The sequence below is a fragment of the Apus apus genome, chromosome 22 (genome assembly GCF_020740795.1).
Source record: "Apus apus isolate bApuApu2 chromosome 22, bApuApu2.pri.cur, whole genome shotgun sequence".
NCBI lineage: Eukaryota > Metazoa > Chordata > Aves > Apodiformes > Apodidae > Apus > Apus apus.
Window position 1 is genome coordinate 3,881,159 of NC_067303.1, and position 26,002 is coordinate 3,907,160.

Sequence of the window (26,002 nt, forward strand, 5' to 3'; positions counted from 1 at the left end):
CCCACGTTTCCTTTGTGTTGGCGACTGAGAAATCGGTGACCTCGTGGGTCCCTAAACTGAAACTGGTGGGTGCCAGGGCTGGGGGCACTTCCCCTTGCACCCCCTCCAGCTCTGTCTTGCTCTGTATCTGTGCAGAGAAGAGGGGGGGAGAGAGGTACATGGGGGAAGCAGGTAAAGGTTAGGAGAAACATGGGTCTGGGGTAACCCTGCTGGGCACCCCTGCTGCAGTCACCCTCTGGGTGCAGGATTTGATTCCCCAAGATGGAACAGGTTGCCCAGGGAAGCTGTGGCTGCCCCATCCCTGGCAGTGTTGAAGGGCAGGTTGGATGGGGCTTGGAGCAGCCTGGGCTGGTGGGAGGTGTCCCTGCCCATGCAGGGGGTTGGAACTGGATGATCTTGAAGGTCCCTTCCAACCCAAACCATTCTATGATAAGATGAGGAGGCACCCAGGAAGGCAGAGGTTGTTTTGGTGGACACCACTGCAGTGCAGGTTGCTGGAAATCCCAGAGGTGTGGTTTAAATCCCCAGAAAAGGTGTCTTGTGTCACTCTGCATCTCGCAAGGCTGAGTGTGCAGGAGGTTTGCTCTGCTCTGCTTGCAGCCATCCTGGCAAAACAAAGAAGCAAAAGGTAGTTTTGCTGTGTGTGGTTTGTGGCTCTCTGGGGAATGAAGCGTATGGGGGAGGTGGTTATGGAGGGTTTGCTGAGCACTGAAGCATGGGGTGGAGGGATGACTACATCAAGGTGGTCCCAGAGGACCAGTGGCAGAAGCTGGGTTTCCCTTGTCCCCTTGCAGGTCTGATTATTTCAGGAGCAATCCAGGGCATAGCAAAGCTCTCTGTGTCTCCTGAGTGTGTGATGTGCAGCAGCACCACAGGATTTACCCAAGCCTGTTGTAGGCAGAGCCCCTTTTCATGATGGAGCCACATGACCTGATTTTTGGAAAGGCTTTGGTACCTCCTCTGGGCACTGCTCTGCAACTGCCCAACATTTAGTGCAAATATCATCAGAAGGAGCCAACTTTAATAAGAAATATAACTTAAAAACCTGTGTGTATTTGCAGGACATGGATTTGAGTGAGCTGGATAAAATGGTTAAGTAGAAATACATCATGCATTTCACTTCTAAGTTCTTAAAACCTGTTTTCATTAAACGTTCAGGTGGATGGAAGTGTGTATTAGTGGATTTTGGGGGGATAAAAACGATGGCTTTTATATTAATTTTAATATAATCATTTTTACTGGAAAGCAAAGTTAGTTGGATTGAAAGGAAAGCTGGTAAAACTACTGCTGGATTAAAAAATCCAGGTCAGGAAAGATGATGTGGTGTTAAGTTCAGCATTGTTTTGGTTTAGAAGTTGTGCTTCCTGTTCCACAGAGCCAAACCTGACAAATAATCTAATACCTGGGCACAACAGCCACTGAGCAGTGGAGGCAGAGCCACAGACTGGAATATTGTGTCCAGTTCTGGACCCCACAGTTCAGGAAGGACAGGAAACTGCTTGAAAGAGCCCAGGGCAGAGCCACAGAGATGATGAAGGGGGTGGAACATCTCCCTGATGAGGAAAGGCTGAGGGAGCTGGGTCTCTTGAGCTTGGAGAAGAGGAGACTGAGGGGCCACCTCATCCATGTTCACAAACACGTTCAGGGCAGTGTCAGGAGGACAGAGCCAGGCTTTGTTCAGTGATGTCCAGTGACAGGACAAGGGGCAATGGGTGCAAACTGGAGCAGAGGAGGTTCCATGTGAATATCAGGAAGAACTTCTTTGCTGTGAGAGTGACAGAGCCCTGGGCCAGGCTGCCCAGAGAGGCTGTGGAGTCTCCTTCTCTGGAGACATTCAAACCCCCCTGGACACGTTCCTGTGTGATGTGCTTTGGGTGCCCCTGCTCTGGCAGGGGGGTTGGACTGGGTGATCTTTCCAGGTCCCTTCCAAACCCCCGTTTTTCTGTGAAAACTCCGCCCCAGAAAGCCAAGACTCGAGATCGTTTTGTGCCATCTGGTGTCAAAGAAATGAACTTCAACTCGAGGGAAGGGAATGAAAATAGCTCAGACTCCCCTTGATGCTCCTGAGGATCACACCCCAGCCGGGTGGGCATCCCGACATGAGGGCAGCGTTGCAACCCCCACTGAGAAGCAGCCCCGACTCCCTTTTTTTTGTCTCAAGGTCCCAGTGTGCACTGGAAGAGCCCTGGGACAGGCTGTCCAGGGAGGCTTTGGAGCCTCCTTCTCTGGAGACATTCAAACCCCCCTGGACACGTTCCTGTGTGATGTGCTCTGGGTGCCCCTGCTCTGGCAGGGGGGTTGGGCTGGGGGATCTTTCCAGGTCCCTTCCAAACCCCTGAGATTCTGTCGTTCTGTGTAGCTCTTCTCTGGCCACACACCCAGGAGAGGCATTTTTCTCACCTCCATCCTGCTGGAGCCACAGCAAGCTTTGCTCAGGTGCACCCCAACACTGAAGGGGCACTTAATTGGGTCAGAATATTCCCCCCAGCCAAGCCCAGCACACTTGAGAGGAATATTTCAAGAGGAAGGGCAAGGTGTGGGTGCTTGGCATCTTTATTCAATCAGCTCTCAGGCATTTTTGTCTGACTTCTGAGAAATCCCTTTAATGTACTCAGCAAATTAAAATGCAGTGGTTGTTTTAACAGTTGTTAGACACTTGAAACTGAGATTATAAACAACCAACACCCCCCAAACAAAATAATAATAAAAAAATACAGATGTCACAGGTAATTACAGCTATTTTTGGCAATCCAGTTATTGGGGTTTTTTTTAAACAGCAAACATTTTTCTCAAATAAATACAATCTGCTCACACTAAAAACCATAATAAACAGAATGATACGACATGTTTAAAATGAGGAAAAATGTCTCCACTGATAACATCAAGTTTTAAGAGATGCCCACAGACAGAAGTTCCAGAAAATACATTTGAATGGGAGGTGACAGAAAGGAACTGGCTGTGTATTTTCTGTTGTGCAGCATGTATGGTTCATTAATATTCCAAAGGGAACAAGTATTTGAGGAAGTGGTGAGAAGGAAGTAGTTCTTTAGAGTGTATGCAACCAATGACACTGCTTAATTATTATTTTTGCTCATTCATTCACCTTTTAAAGCATGTCTGCTACCACCCTTGTTTCAGGTGTATTTTTAAAGTTCAAATAATTGCCTCTTGACTTCTACTCTTTCCAGAAACCAAACCACAAAGCAAACTTATTAAGGCTTCCTTTCTAAATGGTAGTTTTCATATGGAACTTCAAGTTGTGAAGCCTTGCAAACTCATTTCCAGCTCTGGGTTGAAGCGAGGGTTCATTGACTAGAGCTTAACTCAAAGATCTAGCATCCCTCTTTTTGAAATGAACACCAATTGCTCATTAAGACAGTGGGGAGTGGTGGGGAGCAGCCTGTGGCAGCACCAGGCTGTGTGGGCTCCATCCCAAGCCTGAGGAAATCATGAGAAATGCTCCTCTTTGTTTCCCTGGGCTCTGGTTCAGGTTTTCCTATGGACCCAGAGGGAAGTGTTTACAACCCCTTTCACCCAGTGCAGTCCCCAGGAGCTCAGTGGAGAGGCTGAGTTTGTCACAGAGCTGTACACAACCCCCTCCCCATCCTCTTTTCACCCAAGAGCTGCATTTAGTGCATGGTCAAAGTTGACAGGACTCATGTCCCTGAGATATTGCTACCTGGGGGGCTCAGGGCTGCCCATGCAGAGCAATAACACCCTAGCATCCCTCCTACCCTCTTTGTTTAGCAGATTTACTGCCTCCCTTGCCTTCTCTGAAGATAATTCCTACTGAATTCTTGTGAATAATGACTTTATTTGGTGGTGCAAATTGCCACTCTCATAGTGCTGCCCCTAGAAGCTGACACCAGAGCAGGGGAGTAGGCTCCTGCCATCTGCTGACCTTGCTCTGAAACTGTTCAGACTGAGTGAGAAGGGAAATAGTTTGGGTTTAGCTGTTTGTTTGTTTGTTGTTTACCTGAAGTTATGGTCTGGATCCTCAGTTTGCATAAACAAGCTCTCTAGATTTGAGCATTCAAGGGCAGGTTGGATGGGACTTGGAGCAGCCTGGGCTGGTGGGAGGTGTCCCTGCCCATGCAGGGGGTTGGATCTAGATGCTCTTTCAGGTCCCTTCTAACCAAAACCATTCTGTGAGCATAATGTCCATTTACCTTCCCAGAGAGCCTGGCTCCATGCTCAGAGCATGTCAGTATTTGGCTGCAGCTGCCACTGCACTAAATGTAAGGGAAATGCAGGGAACTTTAGACCTGGCACCTGCATGACACTGGAAAGGTACCAGCAGGCAAAGCTCAAGCCTTGGAGATCCTGCAGCCTCCTCCTATCTGCTTCAGCAGAGGGAGATACAGAGCCCAGTGATAAGGACAAACTCTTGATCCAACCTGAGCTTTTTCAAATACTCTGGTTTTGACCTTGTGGTGCTGAGTGCCATCCTGTCAGCTGCTGTTGTGATTGAATTTGATTCTGTGCTTGGTGTCTTGTATTCTTCTAGCCCAAGCCTGAAGTTGCAATTTATTAAAATACTACATGAACAGCTTTTCCTTGGCAAATCTCATAGAATCATTATAGAACGGTTTATGTTGGAAGGGATCTGAAAGATCATCTAGATCAGCCCCCTGCATGGGCAGGGACACCTCCCACCAGCCCAGGCTGCTCCAAGCCCCATCCAACCTGCCCTTCAACACTGCCAGGGATGGGGCAGCCACAGCTTCCCTGGGCAACCTGGGCCAGGCTCTCACCACCCTCACACTCCAGAATTTCCTCCTCATGTCTCACCTCAGTCTCCCTCTCCCAGTTTTCATCCATCCCCCTTGTCCTCTCCCTCCCTGCCCTTGTCCCAAGCCCCTCCCCAGCTTTCCTGGAGCCCCTTCAGGCACTGGAAGGTGCTCTCAGGTCTCCCTGGATTCTTCTCTTCTCCAGGCTGAACACCCCCCAACTCTTTCAGCCTGTCTTAAATGATTTTCCAGCTTTATTCTTTAATTGGGAAGAGAGGGAAACATCTAGGAACTGCTTTTTGCCTCCTGCATCCTAATTGAACTGTTGGGGTGTGGTGCAGCTCACAGTGAAGGCAAGGAGAGGACTTGCACACACTTTAGCTAGATCCAGTCCAATGTTTTTCTGGGACAAAACACTGAAGTGACATGAAATACACATTAATGAGCAGCAGTGGAGTGAAAATGAAGCAGCAATTGTTTTGAAGTCTTAATGTCTCAATTAAGAATGTAAAAGGAACATTTTTTTCCCCCAGTGACCCTTACCAACATGAGGGGATTTGACACAAACCACTCTGAGAAATAATGCTAGAATAGGTTTTTTCTTTGAGATTCTTGACACCTGAAAAAAAAATCTAATTAGAGATAAGACTACATTGTCAAAATATTTTCTAAATGTCCAAAAATATACTTTTTTTTTAAAGGAGATTATTTTAACATCTACCTTCTCCAACAGAACACTCTCTTCCATATTACTTTAGGCAAATATCAGCTAGTACAACCTTGAAGCTGTGCATTCAGGTTTTGCTCCCTCTCTGTTTCATGCTTCTAGATAAACTCCCTGTTATGTTGCTCAACTGCAGCAGGACCTGAGCAGCCTCCTCTGTTTTTTGCACAGGCAACATTTGTTGCCTCCAAATCACATCTTGCCTGGCCCACGGTGTGAAACAAAAAGCAGTCCAGGGAATTACCCAGGCATCAGTAACCCAACTAGCCTTGGTGTGATTGTCATCTACTCAGTTTTAAACCCTTTGCAACTTGCAGTGAGGAAACAGGAAGGCAAACAAGCCAAAAAATGCTCTTCAGAGTGTCTGTACACAGCCCAAAATAGTTTAAATTACAGTTAAGAACTAAAGTGACAGCAGTTTAACTGCATGGGAGCAGTTTCTTCTGTCTTATAAGTTATCTCCCTGACTCTTCAGTTTACATCCCTGCTATAATAATGCACTTATGAATGATCTACTGGTCCTACCTAGTCATAAATGTACAAACAATGGGCTATTGTTATGGGTGGTGACAATGTCCATATTGCACAGGATGAGTTCTCTGCTACCTCCCAGTCTCTAGGGAATCTGGTGCACTCTGGCAAGTGCAATAAGCCAAAGCTGAGCCAAAACCCCTTCTGCTTTGTTACTTTGTACTTGCTGAGCATTTTGCCTGGCTTAGGCAGAAGGGATTGCAATTTATCACTCCTTGATTGCTCGACTGCTGCAAATACAGCAGGGTCCCAGCCTGCTGAAGGTGAGAGCAGTCCTGCCCAAGGTTCAAACAATACAGAATCAGGCTTTGCTCTTGCTTTGAATAAGAAGCCTTTCTCAGAAGTTGGCCAGCCTCAACTTTCCTGCCATACAAATGCTTCAAAAGAGGACACCAACACTTTCTGCAGAGGGGAAGCTGGTCAGAGAAGGGTACCTTGGATGCCAGAATTGATTTCCTGGTGCTTCCCAACTTGCCTTTGATGGTATTCATGGCAATAATCCAACTTAAGGCCCATACCAAGAAAGGAGTATGCCCAAATCTCTCCCATCCTGTTTAAGCACATTTTTAAGTACCTTCTTAAAATGAACCTAGATGGGTAAGACCTGTACAAAACATCTGCAGGAACCTTCACCCAAGGCTGATGACTTAAGATAATACTAATCTACAAGACACCTGCTCTGAAGCCAGTTTATGCAATAAACTACCCACAGTAGCTGTATTTTGCATTCTGGGAAGCAGCTGGTGTGGGGATCTTGCAGGCTGTTGCACTAAGAGGACCCTTCTTGTGATTTCAAAGATTTTTAGCTCCAGATGGAAGCCCATCTCCTCAAAACAGAACCCTTCCCCCCACCAGATAAAGAGCATCTTCATAGGCCCCACAGCATGTTGCTCCTAAATGTAATGGTTTTTTTCTTTCCCCAGCTCTTCTTTGTCTTTATGACAGATGGCACTTGGGAATTAAAGGAAGCAAAGTGTGCTGAATGTCAGTGGCTTTTTGATTTCATCATGACTTCCTGAAGAAAGCTGCTTACTTGCAGAACCTCACCAGGGCTGCCAGAAAAGCTCACAAGGGACAGAAAGCCACCCCTGGGGAAATGACCAGCACAACTTTTTCTGTATTAAAACCTCTTATTTCAGGCTCTTCTGAAGGGATTTTAAAAGCCACAAACATTTTAGGCTGGGGCTGTGCACAAGGGTGGATTTCAATAAAAGGGAAACCACCCTCCAACCTTCTCAATCCTTCAGGTTTGGGGGGAACAGGCTGATTTCACCTCCACTTAAAAGCAACTTCTTCCAGTCTTTGCTCATCAACGGTGCTTGCTTTTGATGTGCAAACTTCAGGTGAAATCCAGCACTTTCTTCTGCTGTGGATCAGCCTCTGCACCCCTGGTATGTCCAGCACAAGCCCTAACAGTGCTGAAACAGAGCAGAGGAATCCTCTGAGGCTGCCTGCAGGGGCAGTGCTGGACTTGAATTTCCAGTTGGTGGTGAAACACTTGATGGAAGGTGCTGAGAATGTGGCATTTGTGTCTGAACCGGGTGTTAAACATGTGGTCCTGAACAAGCCTGCCAATGCTTTGCAAAAATAGTGGAGAAAAAACCTAAACCCCAGTATCCTGAAAGCTTGACTCTTACACAGTGCTAATTATTTCTACTGTGGTGCAGAAGGCAGTGAAAGTTACTGTTATCAGAGCTCCATTCAACTGAGGAAATCCACCCCAGCTACTGACTAAAGAGAGACTTTAGTGCTGTGCCAGAGCTGCAATCTGAATTCTAATTCCCCCCCCCTCAGATCACTCCCTTTTGTATTTGTCTACTTGTAGATGAGAATTTTTGCATGACTGTGGCTGTGAGAGAGATGCTAGAACAGCTGCTTGTGTGATCCACTGAACATAATATGAGTATTTTCCCACTGTCAATAAACACAAGGAAGAAGAGACATTCTCCAATGCTTAGAAAGGCCGTGGGTTTTCCTTGCTCGTGGAGCTTTGCCTATTCTTGTAGTAAGGTTTCTCTCCAGTTAAAGCCTCCAGTTGGTCCGTGTGTGAGAGGGAGGATGGGGGGGTCTGTAAGCTGCCAAACACCTGTATCTCCCAGTTCTTCACAGGAACAAAACCCCAAGTATGGAATCTGTGTGAAGAGAGATGGAAATAAAGGCAGTGAGCTTGGATTGAGCTGGGCAGGGAGGGAGCTCCCCTGAGGGCTGAAGTCTTGCTTCCCTCTCCCCAGAGCCCTTTTTCAAAAGGTGACTGTAGGACTTGGGTGTGACAGTCAGACTTTGTGCACCATTGTATGTGCAGAACACTGGGAAAGACAAATTATACCCCTGTAGCCCAGTTTAAATGTGGACCAGTTGGAACCAAAGATGTCTTGTTGGCTGACGTGGTCCCAAACCCTCAAGGCCAGCATGGCTAGGGAAGAGAAACAGGGATGTGACTCTGGCTCAGGTGTCACCAGGGAAAATACCAGCTATGAACACTCCAGAGAGTGTCTGCAGGGCTGGCAGGGGACAAGGCCATCTTCTTAGTCAGGGCTGGAGTAAAGGAATGAAGGCAGAAGACCCCATTATGATTTTCAGTCCTTTTCTCTGCCTGTTAACAGCCCTTTAGAGTGAAATGGGAAGTGGTGCAGGGCAGAAGTGCCCTGTGATCTGTGGTCAGGGTGTTTTTGGCACTGGAGGGCACTCCAGGAGGCTCTGTGCAGCCCCTGGGATCTAGAGGCATAAAGCAGAGTCTGCAAGTCTGTTTGTAGGTGGGCATCTGATCCCCTGCTATCTGGTACAGAAGTGCCACACTGAGATAAGCCTTCAACCCCAGCTGCTTTCCCCTCCTGCCTTTTGAAATGGGTGCAATTCAGCAACAGCAGGAACAAAGTGTCCTCTGCCTGGTTAAGCAGATTGCAAATTGGTTTTCTCTTGGTGAAGTGAGCAAGCTTTGCTCCTTGGTGCTAATTACCTTTCGGACCATCTGTACAAAGTCCTTGGAGTTCTGTGGTGAGAGCCCTTGGAGCTGGCAGGTACAGGCCTCCAGGGACGATGCGTGTGCCACGATCAGGATGTTATTACCTGAAATAAAGGGAGAAATGCAGGCTGAGGAGGGGAGCCAAAAACCAGCTTTAGGGTCTGGTGTCCAAGATCAAGCAGAGCATTTACAATCCCAGACTGGTTTGGGTTGGAAGGGACCTGAAAGATCATCTAGTTCCAACCCCCTGCATGGGCAGGGACACCTCCCACCAGCCCAGGTTGCTCCAAGCCCCATCCAACCTGCCCTTCAACACTGCCAGGGATGGGGCAGCCACAGCTTCCCGGGGCAACCTGGGCCAGCCTCTCCCCACCCTCACACTCCAGAATTTCTTCCAAAATGTGTTCAGTTCATCATATAAAAACCCATTGAACTATGTGCATAGGGGGGGAGAGAGCTGGTCTTGTTTTTCATGCCTTCTGTAGCACTTACCTTTGCCTTTACATTCACTGATGATTTCTTTTGTCACTTGGTAGCTTCTACTTATGTATGTGTCATAAGATTCAGAAACCACTAACTTGCTGACAGGAATATGAGGTCTGTGGGCAGAAAAACAAGTATGGTGAATTGAAAGAAGTGAGAAGGTTAGGACTGATCTGAAAGTATCTGTCTCTTTAACTCATCTGATTCCCCAGAGCTGGCTTGTGTCAGGACCACTATGATGTTTTTTAAACGTCAAGACTCAGGTATTTATAGAACCATAGAATCATTAAGGTTGGAAGGGACCTTAAAGATCATCAAGATCCAACCCCCCTGCCATGAGCAGGGAACCCTATCACTAGACCAGCTTTACCATTTACTATTCCTGCACTAAGGCATTCTTCCTCCAATCATAGAGTGGTTTGGGTTGGAAGGAACCTTAAAGATAATCTAGAGGCAGAGAGGCAAGGGTTAGGAAGCAGAAGGCTCTATTTTTGTGCTGTGGTGCAAGGAAAAGACCCAGCTTTTTCCCTCCATCCACTGATCTGAGGTATCTACAGGAATTACCCCGTGAGAAAAGACAGGGAGGGTTGTGTCCCAGTCCCCCACCTAAGCAGCTGACCACACAGAGCTCTTCTCTTGTGCTGAGAATAAGTTCTGTGGTTTTCCCAGGAGGAATGTATTTCTGAAGCAGACTCTCCTGTGGTCCAGCTGCTCTGCCAAGTGTTAGCCATGTGATACCCTTTCTGGGATAAGTACAGTGTAAAAACTTCTATTTAGATGCCCTCAGAGTGTTGGGATTTTAGCTGCAGGCCAAGAGGATGCACCACAAGTCATTCATGGTATAGTTAGATATGGAAAAAATCCTCTTTTTAACAGTTTCTTTCTTTTTCTTGTTAATGTTTCAGCTACTTCTTCCACTCGAGGGTTCTTAAACACCACGGGGACACTGGGAAACACCAGCATTTCTGGTGACACCAAAAACCCAGCCACAAAATATTTGTCACCAGGGCCACGGAGGTGGAAGACGTGGACTCTGTGTGTGTCATAAACGTTTTGTTTTGATCTGAGATTGCTCAGGCAGTGATCGGGCTCACACGAAGCCAGAAAGGGCTGGTGTCTGCACAAAGTCATAGTGATACAGGCATTGCAGTGGAGGACTAGAAATGTGTGACCTTTCTGTGGAGTTTCCTTCTTTGTGGGAGCTCTTTGAGATCTTTAATCATCAATGTGAGAGTAGGAAGCCCCAACAGATCATCTTGTCTGTTCTTTGCCACGTGACTCTTTCTGCTGGGTTTTATTTTGCCTTCCTCTGTGCAGCTTACAGGAAAAAGCATTTGTGTGTTGGGCTGAGCAGCTTCCCTGGGGAGTCAGGGGACAGAGTCTTGAGTTTCCCTCCTGACTCTGGCTCCAGGTTGCTCCCAGCAGCCCCTCAGTGTTTCTTGGCAGGGATACTGGGAATGCAGAGGTATGGCCATGTGGCTGGATAAAAGGAAAACAGCAGAGGGTGGCAGCACAGGTGTGAGTTGGGGATGAGGAGCCTAAGCAGGCACCAGGACTGGTCTGTGCAGCCCTAGGGCTGGCTGGCAAAAACTCCAAGCCCTGGGAAGGTCAGCTCTGCACTTTTAGAGCAGCTTTGTCAGGGCCTCTGAAAGCTGAGTGAATTATCTTGCTGTTTCCTTTCTCTGCAAAGCAGGAGGAAAGATTAGTGGTGCTTATCCATTTGCCTTTCAAATGTTTTTAAAACAGATGTTTACTTTGGTTGCTTTCACCAACTGTTTTTAGGCTGAATACTATGAAAACCTGAGCCAGAAACCTCTGATTTTTCCCACTAAAAATGTTTCAGAATCAATTGCTGAGGAGGGATAAATGCTTAGGGCTTTGGTTTTTGATAGAAAACCTCAATTTTGATGCCACAGGAGTCCCTGAATTACTGAGCAGTGAAAACAAGTTCCCCAGGGTGATACAAAATTTAAAATTAGGATCCACTACCATATTAACTGTAAAAGAAAAAGAGAGCAGCTTTTTCCTCTGGGGAAAGTGTAAATCAGACCAGGATCTGGTTCAGTCCATGAATGGGATGGCCAGATAACTGAGTCAGCAAAACTAGTTCTGTTAGCTGAGCCCAAACTCCTCTAAGTTTTAGGAAAAGGGTTTGAGGATGTCCTGGACAGCTCAAAGATGCACAGGATGGAAGGAGTTACAGAAGGAGGATCAGCAATACAGCTGGGTTCCAGTGAGCTGGGAAACTGGGTTGATAATAAGCCAGTTGTCAGGTCATGTTCACCACAGCAGCCTCGAGCCTGCCCTAAATTAATCCTGGGAGCATCAGCAGCATTTCCAGTCACTGCTTACATTTAAAAACTCAGCAGAGCGTTTGCTTTTCAGAAAGAAAGTCAAAAAGCAGTGCTAGGCCCTCTCCCCCCCCCCGTCTGCTACCTGTAGGTTGTATCAACACTTAGAGTAGCTGCAGCTAAATCCACAGGGGGTATCCAGGCAGGTAGTGTGCTCCCCGAGACCCACTTGGTCCACTCAAACAAGCCTGGTTCTATTCGAATCTTCAGGTTGTTCTCTTGTTGCATGCCTGGAAAAGGGAGAAAGGAGACTGGAGATCAGGGCAAGTAGCTGGGGGTGAGGGCAGCACGGCTTTGCTGCTTTCATGCTTGAGTTTGATTGTAAATGGGTGTTTTGTCTCTCTCAGTAGATTACTAGTAGGTATGAAAGATTAATTATATTTGTATTTGGCAGTTGATGTTATAGAAAGGTTTGGGCTGGAAGGGACCTGAAAGATCATCTAGATCCAACCCCCTGCATGGGCAGGGACACCTCCCACCAGCCCAGGTTGCTCCAAGCCCCATCCAACCTGCCCTTCAACACTGCCAGGGATGGGGCAGCCACAGCTTCCCTGGGCAACCTGGGCCAGGGTCTCCCCACCCTCACACTCCAGAAACTATTCCAGGGAATGTAAACCTCTGGCTGGCAGCTACATGTAATGTACTGAACGTAGGCATGGCTGCATTTTGGAACTATTTTTGACTGTTTCCAATGCCAGAGCATCTCATTCTAGTGTCACTAGTTCCCTTATTCTTCCCTTACTATTCTTACTGGGAGTAGCAAGTTTCTTGGTGGTAGCAATTCACTCATGGAAATAATCCTCACTCTGAATCACCATGTACTTGGGTCTCCCATGCCAGGCTCCCTTTTATCTGCTTGGCAGTGTTTTTATCAGACAGTGAGGAGAATGCAGCCTTTCCTGCTCATGCAGATCTTACCTTTCAGGATATTGTGTGCTGTCTGTACACACCGCAGGGATGGGGAGCTGTAGATGTAGTCTACAGTGGTATTAGTTTCTAGCAAGGCTTCACCTGCAAGCAAGTTTCATCACTCAGTGAACAGAACCAGATAAATGATGTTGCAACAGCAGCGTGTCTGCCACCCAGCAAGGAGCTAAATCAGCTTCCCAGCGTCTGTTTTGGGAATTCATAGAATCATACCATGGTTTTGTTTGGAAGGGACCTTAAAGGTCATCTAGATCCAACCCCCTGCATGGGCAGGGACACCTCCCACCAGCCCAGGCTGCTCCAAGCCCCATCCAACCTACCCTTCAACACTGCCAGGGATGGGGCAGCCACAGCTTCCCTGGGCAACCTGGGCCAGGCTCTCCCCACCCTCACACTCCAGAATTTCCTCCTCATGTCTCACCTCAATCTCCCTCTTCCAGTTTTCATCCCTTACCCCTTGTCCTCTCCCTCCCTGCCCTTGTCCCAAGCCCCTCCCCAGCTTTCCTGGAGCCCCTTCAGGCACTGGAAGGTGCTCTAAGGTCTCCCTGGAGCCTTCTCTTCTCCAGGCTGAACACCCCAACTCTCCCAGCCTGTCTCCAGAGCAGAGCTGCTCCAGCCCTTGGATCATGTTTGTGGCCTCCTCTGGAATCTCTCCCAGAGCTCTATCTCCTTCTTATGTTGGAGGCTCCAAGACTGGACACAGTAGTGCAGGTGGGGTCTGACAAGAGCAGAGTAAAGGGGGACAATCCCCTCCCTGGCCCTGCTGGTCACTCTGCTGGTGACACAGCCCAGGACACGGGTGGTCTCTGGGCTCCAGCGCACGGTGCCAGCTCGTGTTGAGCTTCTCATCCACCATCACCCTCAAGTCCTTCTCCTCTGGGCTTTTTTTTAATCCTTTCTTTGCCCGACCTGTGTTTGTGTTGGGGATTGCCCTGACCCAGCTGCAGGCCCTTGTTCTTGGCCTTGATGAACTTCATGCAGTTGGCAGGAGCCCACTTCTCAAGCCTGTCGAGGTCATTCAGAGTGTGCTGGGCACTGGGGTAGCTGTGGAACCAGGATCCATTTTCCTGTATGAGTTGCTCCACTTGTATCTAGGTACCTAACCCCCATGCAAAGAAATCACTGCAGCTTTTCCTCTGTTTCTGCTTCTCTTCAGTTTAGCCAAAAAGCAACCAGTGTGCTGAGAAAAATTGTAGAGAGCTTGAAATGAATTTAATTTCATCTATGTGCTGTAAATCAGAATGACTCAACTTAACTGAAGCCCAGCTTAATTCAATTGGCTGGATTCTTTGCTGGTATAAATTACCATTTCATTACCCAGGTGGAAGATCACTGAAAATGAGATAAGAATCAACCCCACTATTAGGGTTATTAATATTTTTGCAATGCCTGAGGGGGCTGAATGGGAACATGAAGCTGCCCAGGACTGCACAGACTTGTAGGAAGAAAGAGTGATGGTTTTGTTCTATTTGAAGAGGCAGGACAAAGATGTGGGAGTAAGGAGGGGTTCTTAACCTCGACTCCTTGTGTTTAATGATGGTTGTAACCATGTCAAACAGGTCTATAAATCTCTGGAGAGAAGTGGGGCAGTTGAGGGAGGAGCAGCACGTCTCGCAGGCCTCTCTCACGGGGAGGCTGCTCGTTTGCTGGAGTCTCCAGAGGAATTGCAGCTCCAGCAATGCTCAAGGTCAAGGCTGTGTGGCTGCAGATGGCTGGCAGGTTGGTGGTGCCTGGGTCACGTCTGCACTTGTGTGCTCAGCCCCATTTAATGCTCCCAGCCAAGTGTGCTGTGATGACTCCCAGCTTTGCCTTCTGTTGGGTGCATATTGTGCACCCTGATGCCATGTGGCCAGGAGGCTGGGCATCCTGCTGCTCTACAGTCTTTTCTTTTTGTTTAAAAAGCAAGTTTAATTTTAGCTGCCCTAGTTTGAATGTGACCAGCACCAAATACTCTAAAATCTGAGAGAATGCTAAGTATTGCTCTCTGAAGCTGGTGTCTTTAAGGGGTCTGGCTCCCTGAATCCCAGTGCTCAGCATGTGCTCCTTGCCTACCAAACAACTTTCTCTCTATGCACAAACCACCTGGCTCAGAAGTCTGGGAGGAGGATGGAGGGGTGGGAGAGCACTGGAAACAATTTGGTCTGTGCTCTTGCCACGTAAACAAAAAGCCAGACAGGCTGATAAAAGCACGTTTGTGTAGCAAACTGCAGATCAAGATTCAAGATTGTCAAAATCAAGGGGAAAGCATGTTTTGCAGGAGGTGGCAGTCACACTGCTGCATTTCTCATCAACATTGGTAATAACAGCATCTTCCAGGGCAGCACGTTCCCAGGATGGTCACGAATGCTCTTCAATCCCAGGGCTAATGGCTCTGATTTCATAGCACGTCCTAGATTTTTGTGCTTTGTCTTTTCTTCAGCTGCAGCAGCTGAAGGAGACAAGGTTTCCTTGGAAAGAGGAGGCTTGCTGGGGAAGGGGAAAGGGCTTTGCAAAGGTTCTTGAAACATCTAAATCCCATTAGCTCAGGGCACCCCACTTGTTTTTTTTGTTGTTGTTCTGCCTTTCACTTTCTCTGGCTGGTTGTGTGGGAGGAAGATAGGAAAGCAAGCCCCTGTCTGCTGAGGACAACTTACCAACAAGCCTTGCTTGTGTACAGCCCAGCACGGTGATGGGGGCATCTTTTTCATAATCCCTGAAACCACCACTTCTTTGAGGTAAACTGTGAGGCATGTTCAGGTTACTGCGCATGTACCTGCCTGGGAGGGAGAGGCCAGAAGCAGTTGCTGCAATCATTCAAGCAGAGAGAGGCAAGGAACATCATGTCTGTTTCTACCCTCTTTCACCACAACCTCCACACCTTGCAGGTCCTGCTTCAGCCTGGGTGTTAAGCAGGTTTTTTTCTGGGATAAAACCATCAGGAAGCTGCAAAAATTAAGTCTCGGTTCAAAATCAGAGAACGTTGCTGGTGCTTGAGAAGTTATTTTTGATGACTTTTAGTGCCTCAAAGGAAAAGAACTTCCATCCACCCCACTCGTGACAGCTCAAAACAACACTTTGTGTCAGGAAACCACAGCTTCCATCTAAGCTTTGCCCCAGGCAGTTGCCACTCTCCTTCCTTCACCTAAAGATGAAGCCTGAGAGACCCATGGGAGCCAACTCACCTTTGGCATCGAAACATTGTGACAGCCAGTACTTCCCAAACACAACATCCATCCTTTCCCCATGTCTGCAGACAAACAGGCAGCGTTTCTGAGGCCCTGGCTGGCTGGTTATTCTCAGGGGCTGGAAGAAAAATTACAGGATGCTTGACCTTCATGTAAATACAGGGGGTTTTCTGAGGTCTGATTTACAATCAGGAGGCAGGACCTGGTGCTTCTTGCTTTACCCTCAGGCATATCTGGGTAGAGAAAACTCTTCTGAAGCTGGGAAATTTATGCTGGTATAAAACTGGTAGAGTGAGCAGAAGATAGGGCCCTGCCACCCCATGCTCAATACAGATTTGAGGACTGTGATGTCTTCCCTGCCTGTGGTTAATCATGTCATTGAAAAGCTTGTAGAGAACTTGAACTTGTAACTTGTGTTGCAGGCAGTGAAAGGAGACCAGAGAATGAGTTGTTGGGGAAAGCCCAGCTGCTGGAAACTTGCCACTAAGATTGTGTGTGATTACTATGTGTCTGTGGGTCCCTACCTGCACGTTCTGGCAGATGATAGTGAGTGGTCCTGCATCCCCAGGTCCTTGGTCTTCCTGTTGTCTTCTTTCCAGAGCTCCATCAGTGAAGGCTTGCAGGGATGGAGAAGATGTAGTATTCAGAATTGAGTAGGACCTGCCATAAACAGGAAGATGTTGGCTTTGGGAATGTTTTGGACTTTGTGTGCCCTGGTTACAGGAAGGACATTTCTGCAGTCTTCAGGAACTGATGATTACTGTTACATCATTACATGATTATTTGTATTTTAGTGCTGCACAGAGAGCACCTTGCTAGGTGATGGACACAAATGAAGAAACAAATTGCATCTCAACAAGCTTTCTGTTCCCTTAGGAACAGTTTCTCAGAAGAGCAGTTCCCAAACTTTGGTCTGCAAGGCACTGTCAGCCCTCAAATATTCTAATGGCAAATGCCAGGACTTTCCTCACAGCCACAGGATGCTCCCTAAGACCATCTGGGGACCAGCTGCACATCACTTACCACGGCCTTGTGGACCCAAGTGTGGGAACTAATGGTTACAGAGTTTTCACTCACCTTTGCAGCATGAGCAGAGCCCTACCTCTCCTGCTGGGCAGGCTTCAGGGTGCCTGCACACAAAATAGCTTGTATTCCCTAGCAGGAACACATGGCATGTTCAGTCTGGGTTGGTTTTTTCTAAATTTTTCTGTCTATTCAGTTTCCCATCGACAGAGGGAATTTGCTCTCCCCAGTGTTTCTTGTTAAGTGCAGCCAAAGAGATTTAACAGATCCCATTCTCAAGGGGCTTATCTAATGATGGTCCCTCTGAATAAAGCTTTCATGTCTAGACATCCAAGGACTTTGACCAAGACCCTCAGGAGGAAATCCCAACAGGCAGTTCCAGAAGCTGCAGTGACCCTCTGCTGATTAGGGAACATTGTGTGGGTGGATAAAAAAAACACATTGTCAGATAATGTATGTGGTCATCTACTTTGACAGGAATAGGTGCTGTTGCTTGCACTTTGCAGTGCCTTAAATATGTCAGAAGTTGCTTCCTGACTAGCAGCTAGTTAGGATAAAATCTCAAAGGGGTTTCTGAGCTGTTAAAATAACACCAAGTGCCTCCATCAATGGACCAAAAATAGGTCATCTGCATTTTTGTAAAGAACTGATCTGCAAGATTGTAGGATTTGCACCAGTTGGAAGAAGAAAAAAAATCACATTGTTGGTCCCTTATCTGGTGGAATTAGGGTACCAGGATGAGACTGAGGTGCTGGCTCCTGCAGTCAGGTGAAGGTGCCAAGCAGAGCCAGGGTGGCAGGCAAGGGGAGTGGGAGGTGAAGCAGCTGAGCTGGGCACACTCTTGGTCCTGGTCCAACAGCTTGAGGCAGCAGCCACCCTGGGCAGAGCCTGCTGGCAGCAGATGACCTCTCCAGCCTCCTGCTCTTGCTCTTTCAGGCCTGACCTTCTAGTGTTACCCATTCCCATAACTATTTCTTTTATTCCTGGTGAGTTCCCAATAAGGGCTGTGCTTGTTCCAAGGATCTGTTCCTCTCACTGCCCAAATGCAGGCAGGGCAGCAAATGCCTCTGAGTTGGGCATGGTGCAACTCTGAGGTTCAACAGGGGTGGTGGATCTTGAAGAGCAGTTAAATGAAGGCAGGACAGCTTTGTGGATAAGGTGAGGGAAATATTACTTGGTGCTGCTGTGAGAAATGCTGTCTAACCCTCCTCCTCAGAGTATACACGTGTGATATATTGCAGGCAGAAGTGCAGGCAGGCAGTGCTTCCAGCTGGCAGCACAAGGTCAATGCTGATCCAAAAGCTGCCTGATTGCACTAGTGTGTGCCAAGCCCAGGGCAGCTAAGCCCTCAGCAGGGAGCACCAGCAGACATTCAGCTCTGTATGAACTGGTCAGCTTGGAGTGCAGGTGCAGCCAGCACACACACAGCCTTGCTGACCCGAGAACTTGAATATCCCAGGATGAGAAGCATCTGAATTTCTTAGCTAGGCCCCATCTCTATTGCTGTGCAAAGAGGATCTCAAGCCTGAGCCCTGTGTCTTTACTTCTGTGTCACAGCTTCCAGCCCCTCATACTGTCTCAGCCCTTTCTTGCTTTGCCCCAATGACAGCCTTTTAAGGACACTGGTCTGGAGAATACTAAGGATTTGTTTGGTCACCTCTCTTGCCTTTACCCCCAGGAACTGCTGCACAATTTCTGAGACCTTCTTTCTCTCTAAGGCCTTATTGAAAGGCCACGAATGCTGCACTATCTATTTATAGATGGTAGGATTTGCTGTGAGTGATGATGAGGCAAAGACCTACTATCTTGCTGTGTCTGGAGGAGAGCCACCATTCTGACTTCAGTGGTATCTCCTTGATGTTGCTGGAAAACAGAAACCACTGAAGCTATTTCAGCTGAGTCATCTTCTAAGCATAGGTCATTGTTTGGAAGCTTTTCCCAAAGGCTTGTGGTTCCTCTCTGCTTGGCAAACAAAGACTGAAGGCAGACAACAACATCTACTGTCTTCTGGCTGCTGCCTCCACTGCTGTCAGTGACACTGCTGTGGCCCTGCAGGCAATGTCCTCCCAGGCAGGAAAGGCCCCTTGAAGAATGGAAATGTGTTGGTCCCTAGCCCTGTGTAGGGAAAGACTTTTCTGCCACATCACTCTTCATTATCTGGAGGGGAGGGATCCCTGGGGAAAAGGAACCAGCCATTGTTGCAGGACAGGAGGAAGACAGAGTGGGGGGGAAAAACCCACCGAGCCCCAAATGTAGCTTGGAAAACTAGGGCTGGTTTTCCTTCCCCTGGTACTTGCTCCAAGTCTGATTTCTCAGGCTTATTAAAGGGGCAAGCAATAGCTTTGGCATCCTCTGAGGAGCTGAAACAGGCTGCTGTGTATTATCTGCATCCATTCTGGGGCAGAGGAGGTGACTGTTTCTGGCTTTGCTGGTGATGGAAAAGCAGTGCAGGGAACCATCACAAGCTGTAGGTTTTGGGTGGTGCTGGTCCCCAGATACACAGATAGCACACTTACTTCTGCCACATGCCTTTATATGCAGATGTGGAGAGACCCATGGTCTTGAACACTTGGTTTTTGTGGTTTCTGTGGGGCAAGTAAATTCTTGTACCTTCGCTGGGCTTCCCACATCCTCCGGGCTCCGTGTGCTGAGAGAGAGTGTTTCTTCTTTTGACTTTGTAGCCCACTAATTTCCAGGCACGAAAGGCAACTTAGCAAACACCCTGCAAGCAGTTTCCTGGGGAGCTTTTAAGGTTGACATCCACAGGAGTCTCTTTAATATGGGATCTGTAGTTTGGATTAATTGTAAATATTTTTGGCTCACTAGTAGCTTCTGCTGCTACCAGGAGAGGATTCCCCCCTTGGTAACATACAGGGGGGAAAGTGTTTTATTCTCATCACACCTATGGCCAGGTCCTCTCCTAGGCTCAGTCAGAACAGGTCTCCTGACCCTGATACAAACACAACCAGTTCCCTCTAAGGAGAGTTCAGTGCTTGCTTCAGAAAGGTGATTTTTTTCCCTTACTGAGGGGATGGCAAGAATGGGTTACACAGACTTAGGATCTGGGTCACGTTGTGTGGGATGCTGAAGCAATTTAATTAGTTTCCAACCTATAGCACTGATCAGAGATCAAATATTTCTCCTCCCTGTCACCAGTAGGTCCAGTCCTTGGCACGGGAAGAAATCGTGCCAGGATGTGCCACAGCAGGAAGAAGATGTAGCTTAGGTGTAAGGAAAATCCTTTGGGTTTGCAGAAGAGATATCATTCCTATTTTTAGTAGCCAGGGAAAAAGGCTTCAGACCTGGAGTCTCTCAAGACACAACCTGGTTTCATGGGCAGTTACTCTGCCCTGAAGGCAAAGCCTGTTCTTCCCCATTAAAGAGATCATCAGGCTTGTCCTCAGTGTGGCAGAGCCTGTTGGTGTGCAGCTGGGGTACAGAGCATCTCTGCTTCATGTTTGTGCAGTGCTAGGCAGGAGGGTCAGGGTGCTGAGCACAGCTCCTGAGGCCCTGTTGGGGTATCAGCCATAAACCCCAGGTCCTGCCAAGGCCACAGTTCAGCTTCTGCCTCACACGGGCAGTGCAAGAGGGAAACCTTTTTCAGGTGAAATGTACAGGAACTAGCAGTTTCATTTTGCTGTATTAAAGATTTGATCAAATAGCCCAGAACAGCCTGTTGCATCCTTTGCATGGTATGACCAGGGTGCTGCAGCCCAGGGTGAGCTGTATTTTCATGATGATCTCACTAATGCATGATTTTCTCCTGAAGAATGCAGTCTCTTGGGACTAGGAGGGAAGGAAAGCTCCATGGCTGTTATTTCTTTCTTTTTCATCCTCTCCAGGGATGAAACAAGACGTGTCTATGTACACAGAGGCAGCACAAGCCAGCCCCTGGGATCACAGCAGCACTCATCAAAAGCAGCTTTGGTCCAACACCACAAGTTGGGTTGAGTCCCATCTCCTGCACCATAAAAGTTCTCCTGCTGTGTCCCATCTCCTGCACTCCTGGTGAGTACTGCCATGCTTACTTCCATTCTACAAAATACAGATAACCTGTGGGCTGTTCTTCTCTTACTACAAGGATCCTACTGACAATAACATGGCCTAGACAGCAGTGTCTGTCCTTTGCCTCCTATATTGTTTTGACCACATGGCATTCTGTAACCTCATATTCCCTGTGGGAAGTAAAATGAGACAGCTTCTGGGTATGTAATAATGTTTTTGAGAAATGCTCTATCCTGCAGACTCCAATTCATGATTTATGGTCTTTTGCTGTAATCAGGGACAGGGCATTTCCTTTTCTTGCTTGTCTGGAGGCAGAGGTGCTGGAGTTACAAAACATTTGGCTTTCCCTTTAGATGCTGCTGCAATAGTAATTCTTTCCCATGCTACTCCCTAGGCCTTAAAACTCTTCCAGGCACTGCAGGAAAAAACCCTCCCAGAATCCACTAGAGCTGTTGCAGTGTGTGTGGAGACCATTTTTGCTGGCAAATTTTAGGGGCAGAAAGGGTGGTCTTGCTGGATTGCAGATGGGAGGATTAAGTCCTGCCTTTGCACAACCACTGAGTTGTCCCTTGTGTCCTGATTTGCTTTTCTTTAAGCCCTGGTTACTGAAGGTCTCATAATGAAAGTCTGATGGAGTTTGATGCTGACAGCTTGGGTATAGGTTTGTTCTGTTTGACTAACACAGAGATGAAAGCCCTTTATCAGTGGTGTGCACTTCTCAGAGGGCAGGCAAGAAAAGAATAGATGGTTGTGACATGAGGGGTAAATGAGTGATCTCCTGCTGGGCTTGTCCCTGCCTGACAGACTCCTGGGTTGGGGAGGACTGGTGTACAGGACAGTGGTGGGTGGCAGTCACATCTGGAAGCCAGCCTGCAAGCTGTGATTGCCCTGGGCCTGCTCTCTGTCATTCACCACGTTGCATGTGTTAAACCTGAAAAGTCCCAGGCAAAGTAAAAGATTTCTTGCCCTTTCTGCTCTTTTGTTTCCTGCATTTTGCTTGATCTGAGGAGTTGTTGGATCAGCTTCTATTTAAGTGCTGGGTTAGGTCAGTTCCTCTGGCTGTCCTGTGCTGATGTGGGTTACCAGATGCTTTCCCTTTCTGCTCAGACTCTCCACAGGTCATTTTTGTCCACTGAAATTTGAACTGTCTGTGCTTAGTTCTGTATCTTAATTCCTTCTCTTTGTAACCACCCTGCTTGCTGGAGTGACCATAACCAACCTCTGTACCTGCACAGGGCTCAGCAGAGGGGCAGCAGGCAGGAACGTGCCTCTCCCCTCTCCTTGTTGTCATGTGCTCTTGCATACAAACTACTCCCTGTGCTCCAGATTTGCCAAAGGTGCAAATCTTGGGTGCTTAGAGATGCAGGGAGTGCCCAGACCTGCCCCTCAAGAGCTGCTTTTCCTTGCTCTTTAATTCTCATAACAATCAAGAGGCATAATGCATAACCTTATTCAAAAAGTGAGGTCTCCATTCTCCTTGGAGCCAACGGCAGGCAGGCAACCAACTGCTTCTGAAAAGCTTGCTAGCTATCTTAAGAAACATTGCTGATCCCAAGTCCCCTTTCCCCAGGGGATTATACACAGAAGATCTCACTTCCCGAATGAATGCTCAAATGTCAACCTTCCTGATTCTGTTCCCCACCACAGAGGTGTCTACACAGCAGTGGCTCTGCAGTGGCCATCTGCTCAGGCTCCCTTAACCAGCAGCAGTGATCCTGTGAGTAACAGTTGCTGTAACATCTTAGCTAAATAAATCACATTGTCCTCTAATCCCGTGCTCAGGGACAGCATCTGCTCCTCCTTTGCTGATCAGATGGGACTTTGTGTGCCAGTACATTTCCCCCAGGTGACCTTCTCAGCAGCCCTGGGAGACTCTTCACTTATTCAGGTGAAATCCTGGCTTGCTGAGCCCCCTTTTTACAGAGATGGAAACTGGACTGAGCAGCTTTACCTACCCATGAAACACCCAGGTCCCACATTCATCCGCCTTCGTGATGTAATTTTCAGGCAGTAGCCCAGAACAGCCAGTTGCAAGGGAAATGCCATAAATCCAGCCCTCACTTGTACTGGTTTGTTCCACTGGGGACATGAAAATAAAATCCCCTGGGACCAGCTCCAGTTCATCATCATTCTGGGGGGTGTAAGGATAGATCACTTGCAGAGTCTGGGGGAGAAACAGAAGCACAAATGAATGAAAGGATTGTTAATGGGAGGGAAAGGATTGTTAATGGGAGGGAACCTTTAGCAGAGCCAGGCAGGAGCTCTCCCATCTGCTCCTTTAACCTTAGCAGGGTGTGAACAGCTCTCCTTGTAATGCATCACTTTGTGCTTTATCCAGGAAAGCTTTACCTTCAGGGAAATCCTGCCACTTCCCACTCTTGGCTGTGAGCAAGTTTTCAAGGTATTGCTCCTTCTTCCCTCTTTTATTCTAGTTGTGTCTTTGATAACCAGGGGGAAAGGGGAAGATGATATTTTAGGGCAAACAAAACCATGACTGTGCTTAAATCTAAATGTCCTGTTAAAAATGGAACTGAAGTCTTATTAGCATCTGGAATTCACACAGCTCTGATGGCCAGTAACCAGTTTTGGTTTACCTACTCATGCTTGATCTAATAGAGCAACTCTCCTTGTTGCTATTGCTCTTCAACACCAGGCAGAGAGACTGTCAGGGAGCTCACTGGGTTGAATTTGTGACACCAAGCTCTCCAAACTGGTCATGAGAATGCCCAGGAAAAAAAGGCAGGTGGTGAGAAATACTGGGATGTGGCCACATGGTTTTCTTTGTATTTCCTAACGTGAGCAGGATTAAGTTAAAAGGGGGAGGGAGAGATCAGTGAGTATAACTGTGTAATCTTCACTGGAGCATGAGGAATCCACACGTATTAAATGTCTCTCAGTAACTTTCCTCGGACGTGGCTGCCCCAATCCTCCATTTCAAAGGAGAACAAAGATGTTATTGTCCCTGGCCAAGCCTAACTTCTGCAGTGGCATCAGGCAAAGAAAAACCATAATCTGCTGAGCAGCTCTGATCTCCTTAGTGGTATCAGCCCACTTGCTCACTAATCCTCCTAAACTATTTGTGGTGTCTTCAAAGGAAGATGGAAACTAGTCGCTGGCACCTGATACCCCAAGGCCAAAACTTTCACACATGGTTGCCTGGAGTTAGATATGCAAAGATGTGAGCTGGTTTTCAGCAGCAGCCCCATTTGCAGGCAGTGACAGTGTCGACTGCTTGATGTTTCTAAAGGACAAGATGGCTCTTTGGATAGGACAGGAGGCTGTCAGGCATGGGAGCATGGCCTGGGCTGGGTCACAGCACCGTGCATGAGAGACTTCAGCTCTCCAGAAGCTTTTATTTCTGTTTACTCTGTGCTGTATCATCTGCTGGACTAAAATCACTTTTCCCCACTCCACCACAGGTTTGCTGTGTGTGATTGTGGACGATGCACTTTGGTGGAATGAATCAGCCCAACCCTAAGGGTCTAGTTAAGTGCCTAAGCAGGCACCTCCTGGAGGTTCTTCCCTCCTCCAGAAGTTGATTCATCTCCTGAGACAGGCATGTTGGATGGGTCAGATGACTCACTCTGTGGAGGTGACTCTGCAAAGGGAGTCCCAGACTGGCTCATGCTTTAGTGGTCTAACCTGGAGACATTTACAGGGAGGTGAGATGACTCTCATGAGTGCCTTCTCTGTGCCCAAGTTCTCAATCTACAAAATGGAAATATTGTATTTTTTTTTTTCTGTATATTGAGTTATAAAACAACATTACTAAGAAAACTATCTTAAGCCACTTAGATACTGCAGTTACAGAATCCATATGAGTAATTGACATATATAGGCCATGAGGGTAAATGTCTCAACATGATGAAACTAAATGCTGCGATTAATAATAATGTCAAGTCTGTACAGAAGAAGTGGATAGTGATCAGGTTAATATACTGGCCTGGTTCTTGACAGATCAGACCAGCTTATGTTGAGCTAACAGGAGAGTCATTGTTAGAATTAATTAATCCAGCAGGACATTCTTCCCACAAGAAATAGCAGAGAATTATCATAGAATCACAAAATGGATTTGCTTTAAGGGACCTGAAAGATCATCCAGTTCCAACCCCCCTGCATGGGCAGGGACACCTCCCACCAGCCCAGGCTGCTCCAAGCCCCATCCAACCTGCCCTTCAACACTGCCAGGGATGGGGCAGCCACAGCTTCCCTGGGCAACCTGGGCCAGGCTCTCACCACCCTCACACTCCAGAATTCCCTCCTCATGTCTCACCTCAATCTCCCTCCTCCAGTTTTCATCCCTTCCCCCTTGTCTTCTTGCTACAAGCCCTTGTTTCAAGTCCCTCCCTAGCAAGTGTAGACAGTATTGAGTAGAAAGCAAAACCCAAAAAGCAAGGTGGTATGTTTGTTAAGCTGACTGGTGGGATGTGGGGGTTCTGGGTGTCCTTGTGGGACCTGAGGCAAATTCCTTTGTCTAGTCTGATCTGTGTATCAGCACAGCTCTCAGCAGGGCCCACGGGAAGTCCTCCTTCAGCTCACAGCTTGTGAGCACTCTTGAGCTGCAGATGCAGTTAAACCAGCCCGTGTCTCTGCTAGGTCCTCTTTTATTTTTAATTTTTGGCCTGCAACAGGCTCAGAAAAATGTACCTCGTGGTTAACGAAGCGTATGTCTCGAGAGAATATCGCGGCCAGCCAGTCGCAGCCCAGCTTGACATCGATGTTCTGAGCTAACTTCTCCAGCGTGGGCAGGTGGCTGGTCTGGAAGTGATAGGCCAGGGTCACGTGGAGCTGCTTCTTGTGGGGCTCCACGTGAACATCTGCAAGGAGAAGATGTCAGTTAACAAGTGACCGTGGAGGTGAGCAGCGTTTTGAAGACGCGCGAGCGTCTATCGCCTCTGAACAGGAGCTGGGCTGTTCAAGATAGCTCGAGCTGGAGGAACTGTAGGGCAGCTTCTGAGCAGGCTTTGGGGAAGTCATACGTGAGTTCCCTGGGTATGTTGCACCTTGGATCTTACTTACTAGAGATTTGTGGTCTGATTCAGTCCTGAGTCCCACCAGGGTGGCAGGCAAGGCGCCCTTGCCAAAGAAAATCAACGGGGTTC

General features: G+C 47.8%; 1 protein-coding gene across 1 annotated transcript in view; it reads right to left on the minus strand.

The window, feature by feature from the left end:
• Nucleotides 1–5,182: 5,182 nt before the first annotated feature.
• Nucleotides 5,183–26,002, minus strand: part of UBASH3B (ubiquitin associated and SH3 domain containing B) — a 72,506-nt gene continuing 51,686 nt past the window's right edge. Inside the window, exons 5-14 of the mRNA XM_051638654.1 lie at nucleotides 25,548–25,717; nucleotides 22,856–23,064; nucleotides 16,397–16,532; nucleotides 15,870–15,990; nucleotides 15,342–15,464; nucleotides 12,700–12,792; nucleotides 11,867–12,011; nucleotides 9,440–9,546; nucleotides 8,942–9,051; nucleotides 5,183–8,117 (exon numbers count right to left, since the gene is read on the minus strand). Of these exons, the coding sequence (XP_051494614.1) occupies nucleotides 7,980–8,117; nucleotides 8,942–9,051; nucleotides 9,440–9,546; nucleotides 11,867–12,011; nucleotides 12,700–12,792; nucleotides 15,342–15,464; nucleotides 15,870–15,990; nucleotides 16,397–16,532; nucleotides 22,856–23,064; nucleotides 25,548–25,717 (1,352 nt within the window). The 3' untranslated portion in view covers nucleotides 5,183–7,979. The remainder of the gene's footprint in view (nucleotides 8,118–8,941; nucleotides 9,052–9,439; nucleotides 9,547–11,866; nucleotides 12,012–12,699; nucleotides 12,793–15,341; nucleotides 15,465–15,869; nucleotides 15,991–16,396; nucleotides 16,533–22,855; nucleotides 23,065–25,547; nucleotides 25,718–26,002) is intronic.